The sequence below is a fragment of the Cydia pomonella genome, chromosome 9, assembly GCF_033807575.1.
Source record: "Cydia pomonella isolate Wapato2018A chromosome 9, ilCydPomo1, whole genome shotgun sequence".
In the NCBI taxonomy this organism is placed as follows: Eukaryota; Metazoa; Arthropoda; class Insecta; order Lepidoptera; family Tortricidae; genus Cydia; species Cydia pomonella.
Window position 1 is genome coordinate 2,691,058 of NC_084711.1, and position 27,491 is coordinate 2,718,548.

Here is a 27,491-nt window from a genome sequence, read left to right on the forward strand (position 1 = left end):
ATCTCAAAATTTCAAAATCTACTTACCTCATTTCACAAATAGGTATTCATTGAATTTGGCGGGTTTAAATGTCATTTCCGTATCCGCATATAAACTACTTCCGGTATAGACTGTTCCAGCTCATTTTTAAACCGCCAAATCATCAAAGTTATGAAAATTTCAGAAATTTCATAATAACATCTTACAGAGAGCGTGCATGAACTGTAGGAGGCAGCACAGGAGCCGTCAGATTTTTGGCGCGAGGCGTAACTGTGATGTTTATTGTTCCGATGTAGCCCACAAGATGGCAGAACCTACTATGCACAAGAAAACGCGTGTCGTGTAAATGTACATGTTTATGGTTCCGATTCAGGCCACAAGATGGCAGACCTTCCATCGCGCACGGTCCCTACTAAAACGTAGTGATTATATGCTCTTTGGTCCCTACAGCCTGTCACTGTCAGTTTGAAATGTGATGGATTGCTGGACTGAATCGTCTGTCTATATGCAAAACGTAAAAAATATTATGTGAGGTGATTATTTGGCTATTCAGGAAATAATCTAAACTTCTAACTAGTACTAAGAAATGGCGTCTCGCTTCAGCGGTGCCCTCCAGCTCACCGATCTCGACGATTTCATTACTCCGTCGCAGGTAACCTGTAACTTCCTTTTTCACTGTTTTTTATTCACCTTGGTACTTCATGATTAAGAGCTAGTATGTTGTATCTACTTATTTAACTACAGTATTATACCTGCAGGCGGTATGGGTCACAGGACCCGCAGTTTCATTTAATTTATATTTGAAATTTGTTAGTAAAGACCCACAAAGAAGTTTTAGTTTGGGACTTCTATTTAGGTAAAAAAAAAACTGTTCATCGTTAGTCGACTATAATTTTAACGAGATAATATATTAGATTTTAATATTGATTGGTTTCAAAGTTGCAGAATATTTTATTTCTAATTACGGAAATTATAGACACTGAACCAAACAGAAACACCTAATATTTTTTCCAACACACATTAGCAGATGTAATGTTTGCAAACACATTATTATTTTTTAAGTTCAGGGTTCGTTGTTGTTAAAATATTTCTACTTGTTTTCCTTTTTCACCAGGAATGCATAAAACCAGTAAAGATTGAGAAGCCAAAAACTAAAACTGGTTCGAAAATCAAGATAGGGGCAGATGGATACTTTGATATCAGTGAAGGGAGAGAGCAGAAGCTTCAAAAGGTGGAGATCACCTTGGCTGACTGTCTCGCCTGCAGCGGATGTATCACTTCAGCGGAGAGTGTATTAGTCACCCGGCAGAGTCAGGAGGAGTTGCTAAAGTAAGTAATAAAAAAAGTGTTTGAAGTGCTTCACACAGTTCACACACCTTAATTCACTAACTGAAACCAATATGTAGAAGTAAAAGTACCAAAATGTAGAAGTGAGGTGCGGATGTGTCTACCATGTCTAATGTATAGCTGCATCACTGTTGTTATATGCTGAATTAAGTAAGGTGTGTCCAAAACAAGTGTGTAGAACACAATGCAAAACTCTTGACTCTACCTCATGCTTAAACCTTGAACGGGGAGACAAGTATCAGAAATTACAGAAATTTGAATCCTGTCATATTGAAATGAAGTTTAAAAACTTGTTATAGGGTGGTAATTTTTGCCATATAATATTGAAGTTTGCCCATTAAAGGGTTAATTAATATTTCTATATGTGTCAATATAGTGGTAATTATTTTAATCTAAATGAACTAAGTTATTGTTTTATCTTGCTTAGGTATATTTTCAATGATATAGTTAAGTTTAAAGTTATAAAGTTTAATTATAAATTATTCATTACATTTTCTATGTTAACACTAACAAAATAAAATGAACACTAAGAGCTTGTTGCCCAATGGTATAGTTTTTGCACTATAGACTGTATGATTGTTACAGTAATATAGAAAATCCAATGTATAATATAAACTTACAGGTTTAGCCTAGTCTTAAAGTTAATAAAATAGAATTAGGATTAAGTAAGTAAATAAATTAGGTTTTATTGTAATTATACTTATGATTGTAAATTATAATTTTAATATTGATTGTAATTACATGTTATACTTAGTATAATAAATTTAGTGAAAATTGAATTTAAATGAAATGTATCATAATTAATTATATTTATCTTTGAATAATTACAACAATTTTCATAAAATTGTTTTGTAATAATATTTATATAAATAAGCTATAGATATAGTTAAACTATCAAAATGTACCGTATAAAATAATAATATGTCAACTGAGATAAACCCGAAAAACTCCGTGAGGAAGGAGCGGTACCTCCTAACACAAGTATTGCTATACTTACCAGGAGGTATCCATTACCAATATTGTTTAACTTGTACTAGATACCATATAAACTATTTAGATTTTTTGATTTTGATAATATAACATGTGCCAGACATATCTAGTGGTAAACACATACATTGTGTACAAACAATGTCACATAGTAATATATATTGCCACCTTCCCATACAATGCAACATTGTATGCAGCATACTCCACCAACCAGACACCAGGGCCTAATGTAAGAACTCAGTCTACTGAACTATGTATTTCAGGGTGTTCTCCGAACGCAAACACACAGACAGCAAAGGCGTGACCCAAGATGTGAGCGTGATAGTGATCTCACTTTCTCCGCAACCCGTGTTGTCGCTCGCCGCGCGCTACAAGCTCGAACCCGAAGAGGCGGCTAGCAGATTAGCAGGTATGCTTGTGGTACATGTCTACTTAGGCAACACAGACAGCAAGACATGATTGTGATCTCACTGTCGCTACAACCCCTGTTGTCGTTCGCACACACTACAAACTGAAGAGGTGGCTAGTGGGTTAGCGGTAATTTATTTTCTGATTTGTTGTGGTAAAACAATTTCAATAGAATAGAATAAGTATTTTTAGAACTAGTTCTTAGGTTTTGACTGGTTAGAAGTGGCTTTTCGAGACTTCCTCTTAGATTCTGATTCTGCTTATTAACTGCAAAATTGCATGGAATATATGAATTTATTGTAATTTTGCGCAGTCGTAACTACGCCCATTCGAATCTCGCAATATTCTTTTCCATTTTGTGACAGCAAAACAATTTTGCAGGTTACTTCAAGAAGCTAGGTGCAGACTTGGTCTTAGACATGACTGTGGCTGAAGACCTGGTGCTGCTTGAAGCGCAGCAGGAGTTCCTCCAGCGGTATCAGAACCAGCAGCACGAGCCCACGGCGCGTCATCTACCCATGCTGGCCAGCTCCTGCCCAGGTACTTAAGGCAAATATCACTCATAGATGGCTCGACAAATCAATGACACATTAAATGGAGCATGCAGATGACTCGATAACACATATTGGCGTTTACAATGTACGTATAACTGCCCGAGATCAACTTTCCTCGCGTGGCTGCTCCCTCTATGTACCTATTCCTATTGTGTTTAAGACGCAAACATGGGCTATTGTAATCTGGTGCAGAATGCAAAGCAGGAAAACGGCTCGCTACACAATACAAGAGCTAAACTAAAAGAGCAACGAGCGAAAGAGATAGAAGAGCGTCTATGAATGGTGACCTACGACGCATGCTTATGACGCTTTACAAAGCGAAATCTATAGGCGACGTCCATAATTGTAGGTTACTTAAAACCGTAACATATACTTGCACAGGAATAAGACTGCAGTCGCGTCCATTAAGTTTATGAACATTTTTTTTCACAGGCTGGGTATGCTACGCCGAAAAGACCCACGGCTCCTTCATCCTCCCCCACATCTCGACCACCAAGTCCCCTCAGCAGACCATGGGCTCACTCGTGAAGCAGCTCCTCGCGCGGCGCCGCGAGGTGAGCCCCGGCGCGGTGTACCACGTCACGGTGATGCCGTGCTATGACAAGAAGCTCGAGGCGTCCAGGGACGACTTCTATAGCGACCTCACCAACTGCCATGACGTCGACTGTGTCATTACTGCCAGTGAGTTAATTGGTTCCTTATTAAAAAGGTCGATTTCTAACTACAATTTTAACATAGATAAAAGAGAAGAATCAAGTACTACTCTATAGGAATGCGCACCGCTTAGAGAGCGGCCACGCACACACTGTTATGTCGTTGGTGGCATTTAAATAGGGATTATTACTGCAATGTTCTGCCGCCCGTGTGCAGCACAATCACACCACACAAACCACAGAGTAACTTATAAATACTATGCCTTAAACAGTTTTTTTAGAAGTTTTTACTATGGCATTGATGCATCAAAGTGGTTTGTTTACAGAGGCCTACGGCGAAACGCGATAATCAAAATTTCGTTATCTGGCCTAATTTGCAAGAGTGATTGAGAGGCAGATAACGAAATTTCGATTTTCGTGTTTCGTGGTAAGCCCTCGGAATGTGGCAGTGGTGCCCTCTACGCAGAGTTTTGCGTAATATGCCCTATTCCATCTCGTTACTTTTTTTTTATACCTGTCTAGCAAATCAATTTGTTGGCAGAAAAAGGCGAGATCAAACCTTATTCAAATTTGCTGCCTTTTTTAGTGACATAATGGTATATCAGACGATATATTCCTTCAACAGTCGAGTTGGAACAGATGTTGGGCCCCGCCGAGCTAGGAGACGCGCCCCCGTCGGCCCTCGACTGGCCGTGGGGGCACGCGCCGGGCGCGGGGCTCCGCAGGCACATCGGCACCGGGTCGGGGGGCTACGCGGACCACATCTTCCTGTACGCTGCTGAACAGCTGTTTGGAGAGACCAAGGCGGACCTGGTTTATAGGAATTTAAGGTTGGTAGAGATTTAAAACAAAGCATAGCATTTAATAATCAAGTTGGGGCGGCGCCCCATTTGTCCCTCGACGGACAAAATTCAATATTTAAAAATGTATTCTGCGAGCAAGCTTCAAAGGCTCATTCACAGGTCGTAATATCCGTCGGTGGACTTGCCCCGCAGCCTGGGGCTCAGCAGAAACAGGCTACAGGTCGGGGAGTTTCACGGATCACATTTTCCATACACCGCTGAACAGCTGGTCGCACTGCGCACACCGCGACTTTTTAGCGCGTCAACGAGCGCACTTTTCGTTCTACGAAGCAGTTTGTTTGCGTTTGTCGTGATACAAACGCGCGTTTGCATCGATACACACGCACTTTAATGCCGAATGTGTTAAAAATGGGCTATTTCGTAAATAGCTGAAAAAACCAGCCAAGTGCGAGTCGGATTCGCGCACGAAGGGTTCCGTACCATAGGCAAAACAATCACGTTTGTTGTATGGGAGACCCACTTAAATATTTATTTTATTCTGTTTTTTGTATTTGTTATAGCGGCAACAGAAATACATCATCTTTGAAAATTTCAACTGTCTAGCTATCACGCTTCATGAGATGCAGCCTGGTGACAAACAGACAGACGGATAGTAGAGTCTTAGTAATAGGATCCCGTTTTTACCCTAAAAATGATATCTCGTATCGTTTCCCCCCTGGACTCTTCATAAGCACACATGTTCATACATGTTCGATGTTTAAAAACTATCGATTTTTCAAAAAGCCGACCCTATTGGCTTTTACAACCTTTTTTTAAATTGCTTCCGGAGAAATGAAACATCGGAAAAAAGATTTCCTACCACCAATAGTATGCAGGGGTGTGTTTTGGCCACATCTTTGAGTCAGGGGCCTTGACTGCGTGTCCGCTGCATTGCGCGTTTCCAGACGGTTCCTACGAACAATGGACGCGAGTACGATACGTTGTGGAACGCTGACCCCGCTGACGCAAGCTAGCCATCGCGATCCATATTTACATTACTTGCACTGTGCTATCTGGATTTCTGTAACTTATGCTTTAATATTTAAAAAAAATATTTTTATAGATCTATATTCCAAAATTGTATCAAGCTGCTTCTGAGGCTGTTCGATCATTAGTGAAGACACTGGCCACTACATACATAGAACTCAATTGCATTATAAGTAGTTTATGACTTTTAACGTCTATCCTAACTATTACGAATACCTATGAAGGATGAATGGATTTTTCCCGTTCATTGTTCAGCATCCATCATCGCGGGTTCAAACCCTGGCTCGTACCAATGAGTTTTTCGGAACTTATGTACGAAATATCACTTGATATTTACCAGTCGCTTTTCGGAGAAAGAAAACGTCGTGAAGAAACCGGACTTATCCCAATAAGGCCTAGTTTACCCTCTCTTTTCTCTCTCTGGATTGGAAGGTTAGATAGCAGTCGCTTTCGTAGAAACTAGTGCCTACGGCAATTCTTGAGATTAATTACCAAACAGACCCCAGGCTCCCATGAGCCGTGGCAAAATGCCGGAACAACGCGAGGAAGATGATGAAGATGATTATCGATTAGCATCCGGTGTCAAATACAGTAAATAGGCGGGTCCACACAGAGCGAGCAGCCTCGCGAGGAAATTTCATCGCGCGGCAAACGACGGGCCTCGCGCGGCCACGTGCTCGAGTAACTTTTGCCTCAGCCGAGCCAATTTGTTCGGCAAGATGGCGTCCCTCAGTCAGCTGTTCAAAATGGTGCTGCACATATTCACTGCCGTGGCTCGTGTATGATTTATTTTGATTTTCAAAGCAATCCAAAAGAAAAAACGAAAACTAACAAGTTGCAGGAGATTTTGGGAGCAATAAATCTATAAAATCAATCACGATACGGAAATCGGCTCTTTTGAGGTTAGAAAATGGAGTAAGACAAATGTTATGTTCACAATTACACGTAAAACTTAAATGGCAAGGCACAAATTGAAGAAAGGTATCACTTTCAGGGTGATGGTGGAAGACTCGTACACCAGTTTGTCTATTTATTAAATTTTAAATCAAATTAAACATCAATCCTCTCTAAACCCCCTCCCTATTCATATAGTTGGGATCTCTAGCCTACCATATCATGTATTTGCTATGCTACGTAAAAGTATATTAATTTGCAACATTGGTGTTTATTCATATTTTCCAATTTGATGTACGGAACAAAGTAACCACGCGCACCAAACAAACACGTCCCGACCGGCGCGCGGCAACCGACTGAGGCGTCTTTGAGCCGCCGGACGACCGACGCCGAGCGGCTCGGCCAAGGTCGCGCGCGCCCGAGGGAAACATGCGCTTTGCCTCGGCCGAGGCACGTCTACGTTGGCCGTTTTGTGCGTGAGGAAATTGCCTCGTGCGTATGCTCGCTCTATGTGGACCCGGCTTATAACAAACCCTCCTGAATTCAGCAATAAATGTTGGGTTCATATTACTACTGTGCTCGCAGCCTCTCAAGCCGAGAGTTTTCGCCACCCTTCTTTGCCACTCCGTAATCTCGCCACTATACCTCTACTATGTCTAATATCGCAGAATCATTTGACCTCTAAATACCCTAATCCCAAAAACGCGACAAGTAACTTAAGATTCCGCGGCTTTCTTTGTAGGCAATACCAATAGCAAGTAATTTTTCAAGGAATCCTGATTTTCGGGAAGTGACCCTTGAAAAAGACGGCGTAGAAGTTCTTCGGTTCGCGATCGCCAACGGGTTCCGTAACATACAGAACCTGGTGCAGAAGATGAAGCGCGGCAAGTCGCAATACCACTACGTTGAGGTCATGGCGTGTCCTTCAGGTAAAAGTAATTCATTCTTAGTAGGTTCAATTTCCTTTCGATACCTAAATTACCTAATATCTAAAACAAAAAAAAAATCTGCTGACGCATTTGACTTATCGGTCTTCCACTTGTACAGTCAACATCAAAAATAGTGGATCAGACTACGCGTCAAAAGTATTTACCACTATTTACCAGCTTAACAACAAGAGATATGTCTAAATGTTTGTATATGTAGTACAATTATATTGTGGCAGACACTATTGAACACCTACTGAAAGTATTCCAAGGTGGCAAAGGATTTCGGTGCGTTGTTTCATCCTGTACCATTGATGATAACTATACTATATTCGCATCCTATGTGAAGATTGCGTAAAGTATCACCTGATGATGATAATAATGTATAGTCAACTATGGCAGGTTGCCTGAACGGCGGTGCGCAGGTGCGGCCCGTGGCGGGCGAGAGCGGGCGCCAGCTGGTGGCCGCGCTCGAGCAGCTGTACCGCGGCCTGCCCGTGTCCGTGCCCGCTGACAACAAACTGGCTCGGAGGTAATGATAATGTTCGCAGGTTGCCTGCACGGCGGTGCGCAGGTGCGGCCCGTGGCGGGCGTGAGCGGGCGCCAGCTGGTGGCCGCGCTCGAGCAGCTGTACCGCGGCCTGCCCGTGTCCGTGCCCGCTGACAACAAACTGGCTCGGAGGTAATGATAATGTTCGCAGGTTGCCTGCACGGCGGTGCGCAGGTGCGGCCCGTGGCGGGCGAGAGCGGGCGCCAGCTGGTGGCCGCGCTCGAGCAGCTGTACCGCGGCCTGCCCGTGTCCGTGCCCGCTGACAACAAACTGGCTCGGAGGTAATGATAATGTTCGCAGGTTGCCTGCACGGCGGTGCGCAGGTGCGGCCCGTGGCGGGCGAGAGCGGGCGCCAGCTGGTGGCCGCGCTCGAGCAGCTGTACCGCGGCCTGCCCGTGTCCGTGCCCGCTGACAACAAACTGGCTCGGAGGTAATGATAACCATGGCGTTGCACGCTAGGTTGAGTAAATCATAAATTGACCAGCGCTGTGCGGACCCTGAACCTAGTAGCCGAGAAAATTGATTTGTTTTGGTGTTCTCAGGCTGAAGAAAAAACAAAGTCCACATTGTTCACATTATGTTATATGCGCCATAAATTAGAATATTTTTTTGTTAATAGTTACACTATTTTCTTAGGTCTAGTACCTGTAACGATAGTTATAAGTGTGAAAAAAAAAATACATTTACTCGTTGCAACCGTGTTCATTTATTCCTTAACCTCATAAGTATAATTTTATTTTGTTTGTACAATGTACATATTAATTTATTTAATCTTTATTGCACAATACATGATAGTAAAAATGGCGGACTTAAAGCCGTAGGGCATTCTCTACCAGTCAAGCGATGTAAATTCGTTGCAATCTAATTCGAACCTTTCTTAAACCAAATAATAAATCAGCAATTCTTTTGTTTGATAGCCATTTAAATTTACATATACGACAAGGTTCAAATTAAAAATTAGAAAATTTTGTATGGTGCGGCCTAATGGGTTTAAACCGGAAGCATCGTATCGTGGAAGTATATTAATCGATCTATCCGTTTTGGAGATATCATCAACAACAAAGGTCCTCTCGCCCTTAAACCGCCGTAAATGCATATCTTGTCTTCGTTCTAGAGGGTAAAAATACGATTTGCCAAATTTAGCATATTTTTACAAGCTTTTTAGTTAACTTGCTATGTTTTTATGTAAGTATACTGGGGTCAAATATTGAAAATTAAATTAGACCCACTTCCCATTATTCGATTGAGCCGAAACTTCACATGCATGTAAGTTGGGTGACATGACAATGCAATATTATGGTACCATAGAGCTGATCTGATGATGGACACAGGAGGTGGCCATGGAATCTCTGTGTTAAAACAAATTAATTTCATTTCATTTTCATTTAGTCACTTAAATACAATGTAAGTTTACAGTATGTCATTACACCAAAGCATTTACACGCTAAATTATTAACTATTCATAAACAGTAAATATGTCAGAAAAAGAAATAGTCAAATAAGAAATTACAATTATTAAGCGATCACAAAATAATAATAATAATACTAAATAAAGAAATACTAATAAAACAAATCATGATTCATTCAAATTATTAAGGAACTGTTTGGCAATACGACATAATTGGGCATATTTTCCGGCAAACATGTCAGTCTCCTCGTGCTGAGTGAGCATTAAGTGCAGTAAAGATATTGCGCGCGCGGTAGGAGCGTGTCGAGCGTGGCACGTGCGAGCGGACACGCGCTGCAACAGGCCCGGTCGGAGGATTGTATCAAAGATGAAATTTTAGTCATAAAACTTATTTTAGATAAACACGTAAAATATAAGTAATACTTCCAGGTTATACACGGAGTGGCTCGACGGGCGGGACTCCGACAAGGCGCGAGCGATGCTGCACACGTCCTACCACGCCGTTGAAAAGTCCGACGTCGCGCTCAACATCAAGTGGTGAACTTAAACTTTAAGTATACCGTGCTAAAGTCGTATTTGCCTTGTGAGACTACTTCCGTCGTAATTCGATCGCGTTCAATCGTAAGTGATGATACTGATGATTTATACTTTAAGCCCCTTATTCATAAACGTCTACTAAAGTTACGAAGTATTGGTATGTTGGAAAGGGACAAACGATTACTAGCGGCATCGTAACTTTAGTAGACGTTTATGAATAAGGGGGTATGTGTATAATACTAGAGTTCAATTTACATTGGACGCAATGTGTTGATTATATCGTTATCTCATGTGGCGTGGCACCGTGTTAATTTATACCTTAATCTTGCAGTGTTAAAATCGGTTTTGCTTTGTAAGCAAGGTTTGCAATATCCTCAGAACAACATCAGTGGTGGATTAGACTTTAAATTCAAGTGATAAAGTCGAGTTTACTTTGTAAGTGGAGTGTTGACATAGTGGAAAGGTTGTTTGTATCATAAATGTGATACCAATTGGTAGCAGAAATGCTACCGTGTGACTGTTTCGATTCCGCCACTACGAGAATCCAAACAGATTGCTAAAATAACACATTGTGTTGATGATTGAATTATAATATTTGTAACTGATACTTGTATATCTGTCCGAGACAGAGTAATTTTACTACTGACAGCTAATTTGGTGATACTGTACTGAAAATAGTAAGTATACCCAAAATAAGAATATCGATACTAGCGATGTATAAATAAAAATAACTTAATATACCTAAGTTTTTTCTTTCTCATATTATTAGTAAAACAATTGGCCAAGTGTGAATCGGACTCGCGCAAGAAGTGTTCCGTACCAAAATGAAAAAAAGGGCAAAAAAATCACGTTTATTGAATTGGAGCCCCACTTGAATATTTATTTTATTCTGGATTTAGTATTTTTTGTTATAGCGGCAACAAAAATACATCATCTGTGAAAAGTTCAACTGTCTATCACAGTTCATGAGATACAGCCGGGTGACAGACAGGCGGAAAGTGGAGTCTTAGTAATAGAGTCTCCTTTTTACCCTTTGGGTATGGAACCCTAAAAAGAACCGCTTGTTTTTCGGTGTTAATAAGGCTAATTAAAATTCGACCTTAAACAAAGTGAGTGAAGGTTTACAATCAAAACAAGATCAACGTAGGGCGATTACATTAGGGCCCCTTTTACGTCGCGTGTTTAACGGTTGTGTACACTTGTGTTACATAAGTTACATGCAAATTAGGTTGAGTAGGGGCGTGTTAAAGGGCAACACGTGTCATTTCACCAATTTCAACTTAGGGAAAAAATCTAATTATTTTATTAAATATTTTGATTTGTATTTTTAGGGCTCATTTGACGGCACGCAAACTCGCATGCGAGTTTAATTACATTGCGGTATTTGATCGGTCTGCTGAATTGGATGTAACCTCAATAGTCCGCAATGAAACTTAAATCGCATGCGAGTTTGCGTGCCGTCTAAATGAGCCCTTAAGTCGTTAATATTTTTATACATAAATTGTAAACTGAAATAGATCTCTAAAAATGTATGACAGAGGGCTAGGTCTAGGGTAGGTAGGACTTCTTTTTTTCAAAGTTGAAAGTTTTTTTATTATACGTAAGAATCAGGTTAGGGTAGGTAAACATCGTGAGGAAACAGGACTAATCCCAACAAGGCCTAGTTTACCCTCTGGTTTGGAAGGTCAGATAGTAGTCGCTTTGCTAAACTAGTGCCTACGCCAAATCTTGGGATTAGTTGTCAAGCGGACCCCAGGCTCCTATAAGCCGTGGTAAAATGCCGGGACAACGCGAGGAAGAAGTAAAAAAAGAAGAAGTAAGAATCAGGTTACAAGTATTGCTGGTCGAATATACAATAACACATTCAGTTACACTGAGACTTTACCATTTTACGTGTACATACACTTACAACTTTATTGCACAACGTCAGAATAAATGTACATGAAAACACATATAACGCATGAAAATAGAGGTAAACAACAGGCGGGCTTATTGTGTTATTTATGTACATATGTACCTACTTCAAATACTTATGAGTAACTTAGATAATCATTAATACAGTTAAAAAAATCTATAAGCCACCTTTATTTGTTCGAGTTGAATAGAGTTTGAGATGCATATCTTTAAAACAATTAGGTATCTTGTTATAATTTAAAACGATTAGGTAATTTGTGATACACATAATATACCTAGGCGTTTATTGCAGTAAGTGACAAGTTTACATGGCTTAGGTAATCTATGTTTATATTTAGGTCTTTACTGTTTTTCGACATCTATTTCAGTGTGTAATTTGAAAAAAATGTTTGTAATAGTTGGCAATTATTTAAAATAATACACTTTTATTTATAAGACTCAAAGTAAAGTCTAACAGAAATTGCAAATAATTTAAACAACTGGCACAATTTGTTAGCATCTGACGTATAACCTTAAAGTTTTATGATGGTTGTTTTCATTGAAATATTAATGTTAAGTAGTAATTGATATAATTAAAAGTTTATATCCTTAAAAACTGTTGATAAAATCATGGTTGCCCACAAAAAGTACGATTACGAAGAAATGAAGGTAAATAGGTTTGTTTACATTATTTGCAGTTTCTATTGGATTGCACTTTGCACTCTTAATAATGTTATGGGCTCACTCAATAATGTCAGGGACTCACTAAATAATGTCTTGGACTCACTAAATAATGTTATCTACTCACTAAAGTATTCGTTTATTTTATAACTCAAATCTCAATGCAAATAAAACTCAGTAACTTGTTCCAGCCTGTTTTAGGCACGTCATATGCGTAATATCAAATGGGTATTATAATATTGTGAAATTGTTTTAAATGTTAATAAAGTTGGTGATACTTTTGTTTAAATGAAGCACGCCATAAACTCGTTAAACGCGTGTATGAATAATAGGTAAAGTACTCAATAATTGACCCCTTAAATGACGTAATTTAAATGGCGTAAGTCATAGGCCATTTAAGGGGCCAATTCTTTGGGGGCTGAAACAAGTTTATTCAATGTCACTTATAATAGGTATAAATGTTATGTATATTTTGTTTGTGATACAATTGATTGTTATGAGAAAATGAAATATATAATATGACTTGTTTAACATTTGTTTTAATCGTAGGACCTTGAAGAAACTCGGTTGACACGAGTGCCCCATGCATATGCAATGTCGTTTTATAAATCTTTTTCGGAATATATTATGATAACTTATGCATCGTCACTTATGGCCTGCGTACAAGCAAACTCTAGCTTCGGTTGTGGCTTTTCTTCAGGAAATGTTGTTGGGAAATGTGCTTTAATAGTTTGAGACAAAGTCCATTATAATTTTAAGTGCCAGGGTACTTATACAAGGACAAATCTACGGTAGGCGTTCAAACCTAATAGTTGCATTACACAGTATGATAATCTGTCGAATGTACTACACTCAGAAATAATAAAGAATCTCGCATTATATCGTTATTACAAATTACTTTAAAAAATGCATTTATGGGTAATACTGGAATTGGTCTTAAGCAATGTTTAAGGAAGGTCGATACGGCTAAGTGTGGCACAGGGGAGTGTGCTGGCCTTCACATTGAGGCCCGTTTACACATTGATTGTTTATTGCGAGTTCCTACATTGGTTACTCGCAAATATCGCAATAAACACTAATGAATGTGTAAATAGGGCCAATGTGACGGCCAGCCACACTTACCCTATTGACCTTACCTATTATGTACTTTATTAAATTAAAATTAAATTAAATTATCATTTATTTCGACCATCTGGTCATTTATGTAGTACGTTCGGCAGTCAAAGTATAAATAACAAAGGAATATTCCGAGAAATATTATTAATAAAATATTTAAATTTTTGCTAAGAATATAAAACACTAGCAATATTACTTCTTTTGTAAGTACCTATACACAGACACGTGTGCTAACATGCTGGAATAAGCTACCACTGAAATTCAACCAATCAGAATAATTCAAATGACAATTATGGCAGCTCAGACGACCAATCAAAACAATACGACCATCAACGGTCGTTACTTTTGAAAAGGATTAACTTTTGATTAGCACATAAACATTCCAAACTCTTTCAATTCTCGCATTCACGGTAAGATCAAAATGTTCAGGCGCCATCAGCGTAGTGGTTAAGTGGTTGTCACTACCGTATCTACCCGTTCGTCATTTCTGAAAGCCCCTTAAGCACTGGAACTAAGTTATTCAGCTTCGACCCTTAGTTTGTAAACAGACAAACGTCCACGACTAATTCCCTACTCGAGTAAACTTCACGTCACATCGTATGTTTAATCGATACAATTTGAATAATGACCAGACGTCAGCGGCAGTCGCGCGCGCCGCAATGTTGTACAAACAAGCCGACCGTTTCCCAAACATCCGAGAGGCTGTAATTTCACTCTCGTAAACTAGACCTTGCCTATTATAAAACGAGGTGACGGTGTATTTTCAGTCGGTCAACGATTTTTATCTAGATTTTTGTGAGTTATCAATATTAATTTTGCAGTGTGGATTTAAATTTCATGTTCCTATTTAAAAAAAGATAGGGATTTCCGTTGGCTTTAATTAACTTCATATAGTAAGCAGCTAGATTTTTAGTGTGATTTTATTCTTACTTTTTGTTTTTATTTTGTAAACACAAAGTTCTGAATCACAAGTAGTTTTTAAGGGAGACATATTTAGCCCGTAAAATCACAGATTTTCCGCCTTTTTTGCTTGAATAAAGTTCCTAAGTTAGACTAAGTAATTAAAAAGTGATGGGGGACTTCAGAGTGCAAGGGTTATTTAACATGTTGATGACGAGTCTAACAGTGGGGGTGATGGGCACGAAGCTGGGCATGTGCCCCGTCTACCCGCAGCAGCCGAACTTCGAAATACAGAAGGTAAGTGCGCAGTTTGTTATGGCATTATGTATGATTTGTGTATGCGGCGTAGTGGAGTCAAATACGATCCTATTATATATATATTTGCTTTATTATAGTTACATTAATAATATCGTTCGAGTCAATCAGAATTCAAACTATTTTGTGTAAGTAAATTGACCTAGTCTTCTATCAGACTTCTCTGAGTCTTACATCTTTACATCTAGTTACATCTAGATCTAAATAAAATACTTGTGACCTACTACAACAACAACTACAACAGTATCAAGAAGGTGTTTACTGTCTATAATCCAGGCAGGTACCTACCTAATTAAATACGTCATGACCGACTTTCAAACGTTCGGATGCAAATAAGTAAACATTAATTTGCACGTTTGTTTTTTTCCACACACAAATATTGTTATTCGGCATTTTACAATGAAATCACTAACCTCACAATTTCTGTTAATATTTGAACTTTTTGAACCTACATATTTAAACTCCCCAGTCACCATGCCTGCCTACAAAACAGGTCATTGACATGTGGTTATTTGTTTTTAAAAACATTGACCCTTAAAAATTTAAATGCAATTAAAACACCCCAATGTGTCGCTATGCGCATAGAAATGAATACTTAGTATATGTTAAATTGGATCTATATGTGTTCATGAAATAGGTGCGTAACAATGGTCCTTCGAGCCGGATGCCGGATGCATCCCAGTTAATCGGCGGCTATTTAGTTACTTAATGGAATTTAAAGTGAAACTATTTTTTGTAAGAGTTTATAATGCCTTGATATATTTTAGTTCATTAGAATTTATTTAAAAATTAGGTATCATACAATCGCATAGATAATAAGCCCCTTTAAATTTCTTATTAAAAATGTTTTATTTAAAACGTGTGTATGTTTCACGTAAAAATAATGCACCTTACGTTATTAACAAAATGTACGTAGTGCGTACCGACGTATGCTTGAAGATTTATTCACCTGTAAGGCATTGGCGTCGATCCAATAGCGTCCCGACACAACAAGCCGTGCCCATTTATGCGTAATTGCGTTGCAATATAGGTAAAGGGCGGAGGTCGCGACCCGCTAGCGTACAAGTCTGTAATATAAGCAGGCACTCATGCGCACGTAGCTGCTACATTGTTGGTATGCACCTGCGAAATCTTGAACTCGTTATAGTCGGTGCATCGTAAGAATTGATATTTAATCAATCAATCATAATTTATTCACAGGAACATATGGTACATGGAATGTTACAATAAAGATATAGAACAGTTATGAATTTGCCCTTAGATGAGGCTGAGACCTATTTGTATCGTTTAACTGATAGCCTTAGCCTTGATGGAATCAATAGGTTGTTCAGGGTATTTAGGCTCCAGGGCTTAAATGACAATCAAGACATTTCTAATGCCAGACCTTTCATAGAATGATATAACTATTAAATTTAAAGGTGGACGGATCGTGTCTTAGGTGTACTTTTTCTTGTTTCAATACTAACACTCCTTATTACTACTTAACTGTGTCAACGCTAGAACCTCTGACGAAGAAGATGTTTGATCCACAGATGACAGGCACATGGTACGAAGTGGAACGCTCCTTCTACCTGATGGAGATGACCGCCAGCTGCACTGAGCTTCACGTGACACTGAACGAACGAGGTTACTACCTCATCGCCGTCACCACTGTCAACAGATGGTAAGTACGTACACACAGGTGCCATGCATACTCCGCACTCGGTGAAACAGTTAAGTGCTACTTTTGCAATCATCTTACGATGGTTTCAACCACCCAAACTAGTTAGGTACCTTTGCCTTCAAAAGAGTCGCTTTCAACAGTTACAATCTTGCCGGTGTATGTTTCCAGTTGCCTTTCTAGTACTGGAGCTATGAAAACTTCGATATCCGCTCAAAACCGACATTTATGACTTTTGGCCTTGAATAAATTCCGACGCGCACACGATATCGTCGACTTTTTATAGAACCTTAAGAACTCCATAATGAAGGTGTATACGAATTTCCAGCTTTTTAGCTCTCATTCCGAGGTGAAACCCTTAATTATCTGCATCATAGTACTTAAACATTAGCAACTTTTAAATTTCCTCTGGAAATGGAAGGTATCTGACCTTAATACCTCAGTGTTACAGTCCAAGAACCTGAAGAGGACAAAAACTTCATCCGCTCTCTTATATTTTCAGGACAGGATCACCAGCCACAACCTACGGCGTGGGCATCCCGAGCCACAACGGCTCCTCCTCCTTCCGCTACAAGCTCAACAACCGCATGCCGTACATCATTGGACGAATGCTACCCGGCGCGGGCCAGTACAGCATACTGTTCACGGACTACGAGCACTTCGCCGTCGTGTGGTCCTGCACCTCCGTGTCCATCATGCACAACGGTGAGACAAAACATGTACATCATCGAGAATGCTACCAGGCGCGGGGCAGTACAGTATACTGTTCACCGACTACAAGCACCGTCGTGTGGTTTGCACCTCCGTGTCCATCATGCACAACGGTGAGACAAAACATGTACATCATCGAGAATGCTACCAGGCGCGGGGAAGTACAGTATACTGTTCACCTACTACGAGCACCGTCGTGTGGTTTGCACCTCCGTGTCCATCATGCTCAACGGTGAGACAACGTGTACATCATAGAGAATGCTACCAGGCGCAGGGCAGTACAGCATACTGTTCACCAACTACGAGAACCGTTGTGTGGTCCTGCACCTCCGTGTCCATCATGCACAACGGTAAGTAAACAACTGTTGTACAAGTACATGTTACGAGCACTTCGCCGTCGTATGGTACTGCACGTCCATGTCCAGTCGCCATCAAATGTATCGGAGCGGTCAAGGTGCTCATAGATATCTGAACACGCCTATTGTCAAGGCGTTCGAGGGCGTGTTCAGATATTTTTGATCACCTCGGCCGCTCCTATATATCTGATGGCGGCTGTCCATCATGCACAACGGTGAGGACCTACCTACAAACTACATCAACGGCCGCCTGGCCTGGTGCCAGCCACCACGATTTATTCATCATACTTATAAATCCACCTAAATCTTCAAGGTAAAGCGCATAGACAACTTGGAGTAAGTTACCTGAAACCAAAGTACAAAAGGCTGCCCTTGAGCTCCATTTACTAAAGAGTCCCATGAAAGATCCCTAAAGAATTAAAATATACTTAAGAGTTAGACAAATACAAGTCTGTAATTGTAACATTACCAGGTACAAGGTGTTAAAAATTACTTATAGAGGTAGGTTAACATGTTTAACCCCATTTGGTATGCAAAAGGGTAACTAAAACTAATATTTTAACTAAATTTGTCATTAATATAAACTAAACAAAACATTAAAGAGATTATGGTTCTAATTATCAACCTTCTCAATAGATAGATAAATATTAACCCCAAAATGTACCTATATTAATTATTATTGCTAATTAATTTAACCCATGTCAAAAATTCACTCACACTATAAAAGTTTTTATCGTTAAGCCAATCATGTAGTTTTTTTTTAAATAAAATAATATCCATTGTGCGAAATTCGACAGGAATTCTGTTATATATTTTTACAGTCGTAACTAGACAACTTTTGTTGTGTTTTGTCAATCGAGAAGTGGCATCAGGTAGTCTGTCTGGGTCTCGGAAAGAGCGAGGATGATTGTCACACGCTTTTTTAAACATGGACTTGTACTTATGGACAAATATGCATATTTCATATATGTAGAGCGCTGGAAGAGGCAAAAAACCGAGCTTTTTAAATAGTGGCCGGCAGGATTCGTCAGGCCGCATTCCATTTATTGCTCTTAAACATCTTTTTTGTGTGACGAATGCTCGGTTTATATCAGTGCTACAGCCCCATAGTATTAACCCATAACGTAAGGTTGATTCGACATAGGCATGGTAACAGGAAATTGCAGTTTTAATATTTGTGAGTTTACTGATCTGTTTAAGACAAAATACATATTTATTTAATCTATTGGTTATACTATCGATATGCGATTTCCAATCAAGTTTCTCATCAATGAATACTCCTAAAAATTTGGTTTGCGGTACATTTTCAATGCTTCTGATATTGAGATTATAATTGTTAAATTGAATATATTTTGATTTGTCTAGGTTATTTTTATTTTCTCCAAGTTATTTATACGTCCAAATTTCATACAAGTTTGACGTTTAATATAAAACTTACACTCCGTGTGCCATCAAAATCGTTGCAGACATATCTTGGTCTAACTCTACCTACGATTGTATTGTAGGGATTAGTGGAATACGCAGAGACCCACTGCTGCCAAGCAAAATAAGACCAATCCGAGGGCCACGGAAAACACGCTTATTAGAGCCGAGGCGTGAGTATCCATAAATGATGATGGTTTCGTTAATGTAGGTAGTATAAGGCATTTATTTCCAGTCAACACTGTGCATTGTCAAAAACTAGGCAAGCGTAAAAGACAAAGACCAAGTACATACTTCAGCTATGAGATCCTCCAACTGCCATCGTCTCTTTTTACCGGGTCCCGGAATCTTAACACCTTACGTTCTGTGACTAGAAGGCTGAATATAACAGGTGAGACCAAACCACATCGTCTCCGTTGGCTGGGCCCTCGAAAGAATGGGTGAAGATCATGCTGTAAAGAGGGCATATTTGGGTCGACCGACTGGACGCCGTCCTGTAGGTCATCCTAAGTATCGGTGGCCGGATAGAGTGGAGGTCGAACTCCGTGAGCTCGGCGTCGGTGAAACTGGCGTGAAGCCAAGCAGGACCGGGTAAAATGGCGTGCTCTTGTGTTGGAGGCCCAATACTCTTTTTGGGTCATTGCGCCAAATAAATAAGTGTAAGTACATACTTACCTCTATTTCAGATCGCTTTTGGATCTTGGCGCGACGGCGCGAGCTAAGTGCGGAACTGCGCGCAAACATCTACGCGCTACTGCAGGAGCTGCGGCTCGACCCCGACCGCCTGCTGCTCTCCAAAAACAACAATTGCGTCGACAGGCCCGACCAGATATTAAAGTAACACTTCAAATACATGTTTTATTTATACTCTCGTTAATTCTGATGACCACCGTCCCGATGTCCTGTTAATGGAATAAAATAAGATTCCAAAAATAAAAGAAGGTTCAAAACTGCAAAATTAACTCTGGGACTGGCCTGGTAAGGCTAATGCTTTGCAAACATTTTTTTTTCGAGCATCAAGGCGATAAAAATATGCTATTTTCCAGATAAATTGATCGTTCGATTACTTATCAAATTTATTTGGTTTCGTAATAAAATGAGAGTTAGATTGGGTAGATAGTAACACGGGCAGGTTATTTTATATCTCGATTAAAAACTCCCTATTTTCTTTTAAAAAGACATGTTCAAACAGTATTGAACTCCCTTATGGAATGAAGAAGGTTCCAAATTCAATACCGCAGTAATAATTTTGGATATATGTATAAAAGCTAAAGTTCAGCGAGGAAAGGCTAGGCGAGTCCAGAAGGCCTAAAGTGAATGTCGAAAACTTTTTTCATGATTTTAAATCCTCGGGAGAGTACGAGAATTTTAAATTAAGTATTTATAATTAAGAAAATGTTATTGGTAACGTTTTAATATTAGTTTATACGCCGTGTTTTTTTAATTTCCGTTAATTTCAAGGTGCATTCCTGAGGTTAAATTAAGTGACCTACTCAAAGACACCGGTATTCTAATTAACTCAATTTCGGTGATAATCAATAATTTATTATTATCTTATAAGGCCCTTACGAGCGTATACATCTGCCTTAGGACCTGTTTACATATTGATTAGTACGTAGTACGTTAGTAGTAGATACGAGTGTATACGTTTGTTTCTAAACGTTCGTATTATCTCCGACGATCGATGTTCGAAATTACATTGATATGTCACAGTTTTCAATTATTGTTTGGTTAAATTAAATGTAACGCCCGTGTTACAACAACGCTATATGCAACATTATATTACTTTAACAATTTTTTTTTAAATCAACCATGCCATTTAGTTTCCCTAAACGTGGGTTACTAACTACTAACTTACCCATACCCCGTAGTTAACGGAATTCAATAAAACTACGGTGTATAATTTTTGCATGACGTTCACCGACTAAATACTTTATCACCTTAACATCCTGTATGTACTATATGTTGTTTTTAAGTATTCTGGCAAATAAAATAATCCTGATTCTGAGTCAGGAATCATTGAGTAATGAAAGCTTTTTTAACATAACTATTTATCACTTTGGAAGTCATAGTCTTCGTGAATAAGGAGCTGAGAAAAAAAACGCAACTTAGTCATCACACCTTCTATTTTCATAAGAAAATATCTTATATTTACAATGCATAGTACAAGTAGATTAAAACGTTCATGTGATTATGGAACAGGAATAAAATACCAGCAAATAATCGTTCGTTTTCAAGCTGGCCCTTACGGCTAACTGATTGTCTATTGTAATTAAAACCGCACGTCACACGTGCCACATATAAATAAATAAAAAAGGTTCGATAACTTTAACCGGTTACTGAAGTACAACTCCTATGGAAATAGCAATAAGGTTCAAAATGAAAAAATGTTTTCCGAGGCTGTGTTATCCCTCTACGGTTACTGAGAGCCGGCGAGTCGAACGCTACGGAACCAGTCTAAATTTGTAATCGAGATGCGTAACAAAGGCGCGTTACCGGAGAGCGCACTTACACTGGTTCTTTGAGCGTTGGACTAGCCCACGCTCAGGTACCAATTAAAATTATACGCCAATGACCGAATCTTTTTTCCTGCAGGTAAGTATAGTATAGCACGTGCGGTTTTACATACCTAATTACAATAGAAAAGAGGTACGGGTTTTGCGGGTAGAGTTAGAGGTACGGGCTAGCTTGAAAACTAACGCCTATATTTGGATCATCAAAAGACCGAAAAGAACTCAAAAAGAGTAGATACAACGAGTGCGTATAAAGTTGTGTTACATTAAATTATCCTATTTATTTGGTTTTATTGCTTGTACCTAGCCGTGCGGCTGCATTTGGTGTTGTGCCTTGGACATTACCGCATAAGGCTCATATTGCAACGGACAGATCCCAGTCGTTATTAGTACCCTGGCAACCAGGGCCCTGTTTCATCAAGCTGATAACGCCTGATACTGACTATTCACCATACATTGCTGGTCCAAAATGTAAATATTGACGCTTCACACAGTCGTTGCTTACCGACCCATAAATGTACAGGAAATCAGCGTAAGGTGTAAATTGTCAAGTTGGTGAAATAGGGGGCCAAGAGCCATAAAATCCATAAATGGCAACCAATAGTAGACCTTACTTAGTTGTAATAAAGTGCATATGAGTGGTCAGTTCGTATACAGTGTATAATTCCTGTGGTTTTAGATGTTGTTGATTAGAGAGGAGCGCCATCTATTAAACTACCCGCAGACCAAACTCACGACCGGGGTCGTAAAACTTTTCATCCATGCTTACGTCGTCATGGCACGAGTGAGAGAGATAGAGATAAGACCTCGGTCGTCAGTTTGGTTTGCGGATAGTATAGTCACAAGGAGACATGGCATCTTCATATTTTATACAAGGTGATTTGTATACAGGGTAATTTTTTTACTAGCCAATCTTTCCAGGTATAAGTATAATTAATTAGATATTATAACCCATCCAGTAGTCGCCATAGTGCAGCTTTGGTGTTCAAGTTTAAACTCTAATGTATAAAGTTTTCAATATACTAATAGAACAACTGGGAGCCCATTTTCAGCGCCCTCTATGCTTTAAATCTAAATACTTATTATATACTGATAGATTGCAAGGTAAGACGAATGAATATCATTCACAATATCCCTAATTTAAGACATGAATAAGTCATTATTGTCGCAGCACTGTTAACACTTTCACTGCCATTTGTAAATAATTAAAAAAATAATTTGAATGGGTTCAATGAAAGTGCTAAAAATTAAGCCGCTTGTACAATCATCATCAAATATAGGAGTTTATAGGAAATATTCGTCGAGATCCATATGTGTCAGCCTAGCACAAGCGCGCGCGTCGTGGTATCGCGGTGGATCTGTGCTAGGGTGTGGGTGGAAAAGTAAACTAAAGAATATGTTTTTGGCACAGGTTATATAAGATAAAAATACTACTGACCATCCTGAGTTTGTATCGCTATCAAATAAGTCAGATGTCAAAAAAATAAAAGACGTTTTCAAAATTATGAAGTTATAGAGGATTCAAATACTCCTATATTGGTGGCGCTGATCGTATGTTACCTTAAAGAAGTCAGTGAACGTTTAGATTAGTCTTAAACACCCCCTAAACCGAATAACATTAATTTAGGCCGTCTGTCGTATAGTAACACATTTAACGTTAAAATAAAACTAAAATAATGTACATATAAAGACAGTCATCCTCGTGTCGCCCACTATACAAAATGATAGCTAAGGAAAGTAGAATCTAGATGTATTTCTAATTGAGTTGAATTTGTTCGAAATTGTTTCGAGACAAGAAATGCTACTTTGTTTCAATGAAGGTTCATGTTTGATTAAAACGGAATGTACATCGCAATGTACATTGGGCGGCACCAGAGTATACTGACTATGAATGAAACTCGTCATTTGTAGATACGTTGGTCATACCACAAAACAAAAATTTGTTGCCCAAAAATGTGTCTTTGCCCTAAGTTGAATGTTTGTGCAGTTTTGAGGTAAAAGGTCGTCACCAGATTATTGGGCGTCAGTAGGGCGCGGATGCCATAATAATGCAGTTAACAACCGTCTTTAACCCTTTGACAGACACACACACCAACAAATAACTCGTTCCTAATACAACTAACCGAACAAAATTGTGCAAATCAAATAAATTAAAAAAACAACACAATAACACAACAATAAATATCGTAAAGTACTACAAACCCAGAAAATAAATAGGTATCGCCACAGATTCTATATGTATGTATACTGTAATAGCGAGCGACGCTAACTGGCGCGGGCGAGTGGGACAGACGCTCCGCGCACCCGCGCCAGCAAGCGGACGCCCTTATGTGGCGAATTAAGAACTAAATATGGGACATATTATGGAGTTAAGTTGTATGCACCCATATTTTTACACTTGACTGTACATATAGCATCCAATAGACAGTGACGGGCAAAGTGGACAAATATATCTGAGCATGCCTTTGTTACTGTAGAAATAAGGATGTGTTCAGATATATTTGGCCACTTTGGCCGTCACTATTTATTTGATGGTGACTATAAACCAGGATACTTAGCTAGTAATCCGATTTTGGTAATGTAAAATATTTAGATCGTTTTAAAATACATTAAAATTGTAAGCGCCCAAAATTCGTATCTCCATTCTATCTATTATAGCAAGAATTTTACAATATGGTCATTTTAATATACGAGGATATGGCTTCTTCTTAATTACACATATAATTGTGAACGAATAACAATGTGTCACTGGGTAGCCTTCACACGTCTATCCAACTACCTGTCGCCTCGTGTGATCGTTAACCTATGGAGCAAGGATATTTGCTTCGTTGTAGACTTGGAATCACATTTTAATTAAATACTTTGTATACCTATGGAAATGCACAGATATATATGTTATCCAACGCCGCATTGTTAGTAATATAGTGTCAATTTTTGACCCTTAATTACAGGTTGTAATTGGTATCGAATATCTAAGACAGTATATTACATTCGAGATACTAGATTTATGACGAAATCATTTTTTTTTACCAGTAAGTTATATGTTTGGTTTTAAAATCCGATCCAAAAAAAGATTCAATTTACAAATTATAAATTAATGAATATTGGTTTTTAATGGGAATTTTTCATGGATTCACCTAAATTATTTAAAAATATGTACAATGTTTACTACTGGACCTAAATCAGATCTTACATTACCATTTATAAGGCATAGTTCACAATGGCATTAAGTGTTTCACTCAACTGTTAAGTTATAGCATTTGATTTTAGACTTTCATACTACAGAAATAAATATGCAAATTATATGAGCAACGAACAAGTTAAAACTTGCAAATGTAAATTTTAAACATACCTAGGCCAAACTATTAAATTCAGTTGACTTATTAAACTGTACTGACTGCTACACTGAGAGAGCAAAAACCAGAGTAAATTTCACACATTTTTAAAACAAACATCAAACGCGCCTTGTTCAATTTATAGTTCAATATATATAATAATAGTTTTCGGCAAATGATGGACATTAAAAATAAATATCCAATTATTCTCATAATCTGCACAACTTTAAAATTATAAAAAACAGATGTTAATCATATTTTTAATTTTATCAGGTGTGTACATATACACAATTACACATGCTTTAAAAATCGTTTCCATAACGGAAAAACGCGAAATAAATGGATTAATAATATTGTAAACAACAATTTAATCAATTACGGTTCAATTTTCCCAGAACCACACAGTCGACACTATCAGTCTAATGGAAAGAAGTACACTTTAAAAGTCATTAACTGCCAAAGAACAGTTCCGCACTTCATGAATTTGAAGACACTCCACACTATCATTTTTAGACTCATACGGGTTGCTGGACTCGGAGATGGTGTCCGGGCTGTCACAGTGGTTGAGTGGCGGGTTGTGGGTGGGCGAGGTGATGGTGAACTGGTTCATCCAGAGCTGCTTTTCTTCTACCTCCTTGCTTACAACCACAAAGAGCTCTTTTTCTTTACACTCCATCTGTTGCTTTAGGTAGGCTATGAGATCACTGCTCTGGAATGGAAAAGTAATATATTTAGAATTTACACTTACACACAGAACAATGAAAATAACAATTTTTAATAAATTATGACTAAAATTCATACTGGTATTATCAAGAACATACATTAAACAATTCATTTGATTGATGACCTCATACTTGTTCACCATAACTATCATTAGGTATGGGCGTGTGCAATACACTAATTATTTTTCCTTAGCCTCCAGTTATGCTAAGGTTTAAATTTTTGATGACTCTTTAGAGAATACTTATATGAATAAAAACAATATTCTTACTCTTCCAATGAGCTGTGGTGCATCCAACTTGGAGTCCAAGTTGTAGAAGTTCCCCTGGATCTGGCGGATGGCAATCCAGTGACGACGGCGCAGGGGCAGCATCACGAAGCCAAACTTGTAGTCTGAGGGCACATTCAGAATGAACCCACAGATGTTTGATAGGTCAAGGCAGCCCGGATCTCTGAAAACATAGGTCATAGTTAGGGTTGCTATACGTCCCATATATACAGGATTGTCATCGTATTGAAGGATTGCATCCCGTATTCGCATCTGTCCTGTTTTTGTCCCATATATCGATACCGCTGTAGAATACCTAGAGAAATGGTCACAATCATCTCTGTGTAACCAGTTTTTTTTCCTATGTCATAGTCAACTTATTTATTGAGAATATAATTTTTAAAGTTGAAGCATGAATGATGTGTAAATTAATAGGTTATATATTATACAATTTCAAACACATCGGTTTTTCGTCTAAAAATGAGTAAAAAAATCATAATAATCATGTTTGTTTATCCCTTAGAACTCAGGCATTAAATGTATTTATATCTTATACTATTAAAATACAACACTAACATAATAATGATGCCACTAGACATGGAAAGGTTAATTATAGAAGGTAGGTAAATTGTATACATAAAACTTTTTACCTTAGAAGCAGTTATTTGCTGAATAACATGTATAGTCACAGGAGAATTAGTGTAAATTGCAAATTTACACAACATACACGGTATTGACTATTGAAATTCAAGATTACACAATATTTTCAAGGTTTTACATAAATCAGAGCAAATCATGCTAATAAGCGAGTCGGCAGAGCCGCGACCTTGAGACTCACTTCCTCTTGTCGAACCACACGGCCTCGCAGCCCTTCAGCTGCAGCGCCGCCATGATCACGTTGATGTCGTAGTTGCCCAGCCCCAGCATGGAGCGATGCGGGTTGATCCACACGTTCGGCGATAGCCGGCTGCAGATCCCGTCCAGCTCGTTCTTCGAAAACGTCCCGCGCACCTAGCAACAAGTATTATGTTTACATACTCCGTCTATAACTCAAATTTATTCTAATTCCCCTGCTAATACTGTATACAATGATGAAGGTAATACGTGCCTGGAATAAGTTGTTAAGTGCGTGCAGCGCGCACAGCTCTTTAACTTGTTTTTCATGGTAAATCGTCGGTTTTGCAGACATCCCGATTACATTAAAAATTACATAGTTTTCTAACAAAAAACACACATGGTTTAACTTTTGTTTAAATGATACGAATAAATATTACGCCGTTAGTAGTATTTCTCACTAATTAATTTAATTACAGCAATTATTACAATTTTACAAAAAATCCGATGATTATTTTGTGATGACAAGTGTGTTTGACAGATTTACGTACGGATGTAATGGGTATAGTTGCAATAATTTTATTTATCGTTCTAGTAAATTTAAAATAAAACTTCTACAAAATAACCCTTAATAACCGATACTTAAAGAGTACATTTTTCATCACATATTTATTCTATAAATAATAACGCCATTAG

The 27,491-nt window shown here is 38.6% G+C and overlaps 3 protein-coding genes across 4 annotated transcripts; 2 read left to right on the forward strand and 1 right to left on the reverse strand.

The window, feature by feature from the left end:
• Positions 1–448: 448 nt before the first annotated feature.
• Positions 449–13,176, forward strand: LOC133521097 (probable cytosolic Fe-S cluster assembly factor GI11683). Of its 2 annotated transcripts, XM_061855861.1 has the most exons (10): positions 449–631; positions 1,094–1,308; positions 2,577–2,722; positions 3,103–3,261; positions 3,708–3,956; positions 4,554–4,758; positions 7,423–7,580; positions 7,980–8,002; positions 8,259–8,407; positions 9,964–13,176. In XM_061855861.1, exons 1-10 carry the CDS (start codon positions 566–568, stop codon positions 10,073–10,075), a joined length of 1,482 nt encoding a protein of 493 aa, XP_061711845.1. In that variant the 5' UTR covers positions 449–565; the 3' UTR covers positions 10,076–13,176. The 2 variants fall into 2 exon arrangements, 1 of the variants encoding a protein (XP_061711845.1); XR_009799859.1 differs by having other exon boundaries at positions 7,980–8,556.
• A 796-nt stretch (positions 13,177–13,972) lies between these two features.
• Positions 13,973–19,992, forward strand: LOC133521098 (apolipoprotein D-like). Its single transcript, XM_061855862.1, has 4 exons — positions 13,973–14,958; positions 16,509–16,639; positions 17,139–17,341; positions 19,812–19,992. Exons 1-4 carry the CDS (start codon positions 14,833–14,835, stop codon positions 19,964–19,966), a joined length of 615 nt encoding a protein of 204 aa, XP_061711846.1. The 5' UTR covers positions 13,973–14,832; the 3' UTR covers positions 19,967–19,992.
• A 1,241-nt stretch (positions 19,993–21,233) lies between these two features.
• LOC133521103 (josephin-2) lies at positions 21,234–27,332 on the reverse strand. Its single transcript, XM_061855866.1, has 4 exons — positions 27,070–27,332; positions 26,800–26,972; positions 25,965–26,145; positions 21,234–25,682 (listed from the first exon to the last, which is right to left on the reverse strand). The coding sequence occupies exons 1-4, from the start codon at positions 27,148–27,150 to the stop codon at positions 25,413–25,415; spliced, it is 705 nt and encodes a 234-aa protein (XP_061711850.1). The 5' UTR covers positions 27,151–27,332; the 3' UTR covers positions 21,234–25,412.
• Positions 27,333–27,491: the final 159 nt, after the last annotated feature.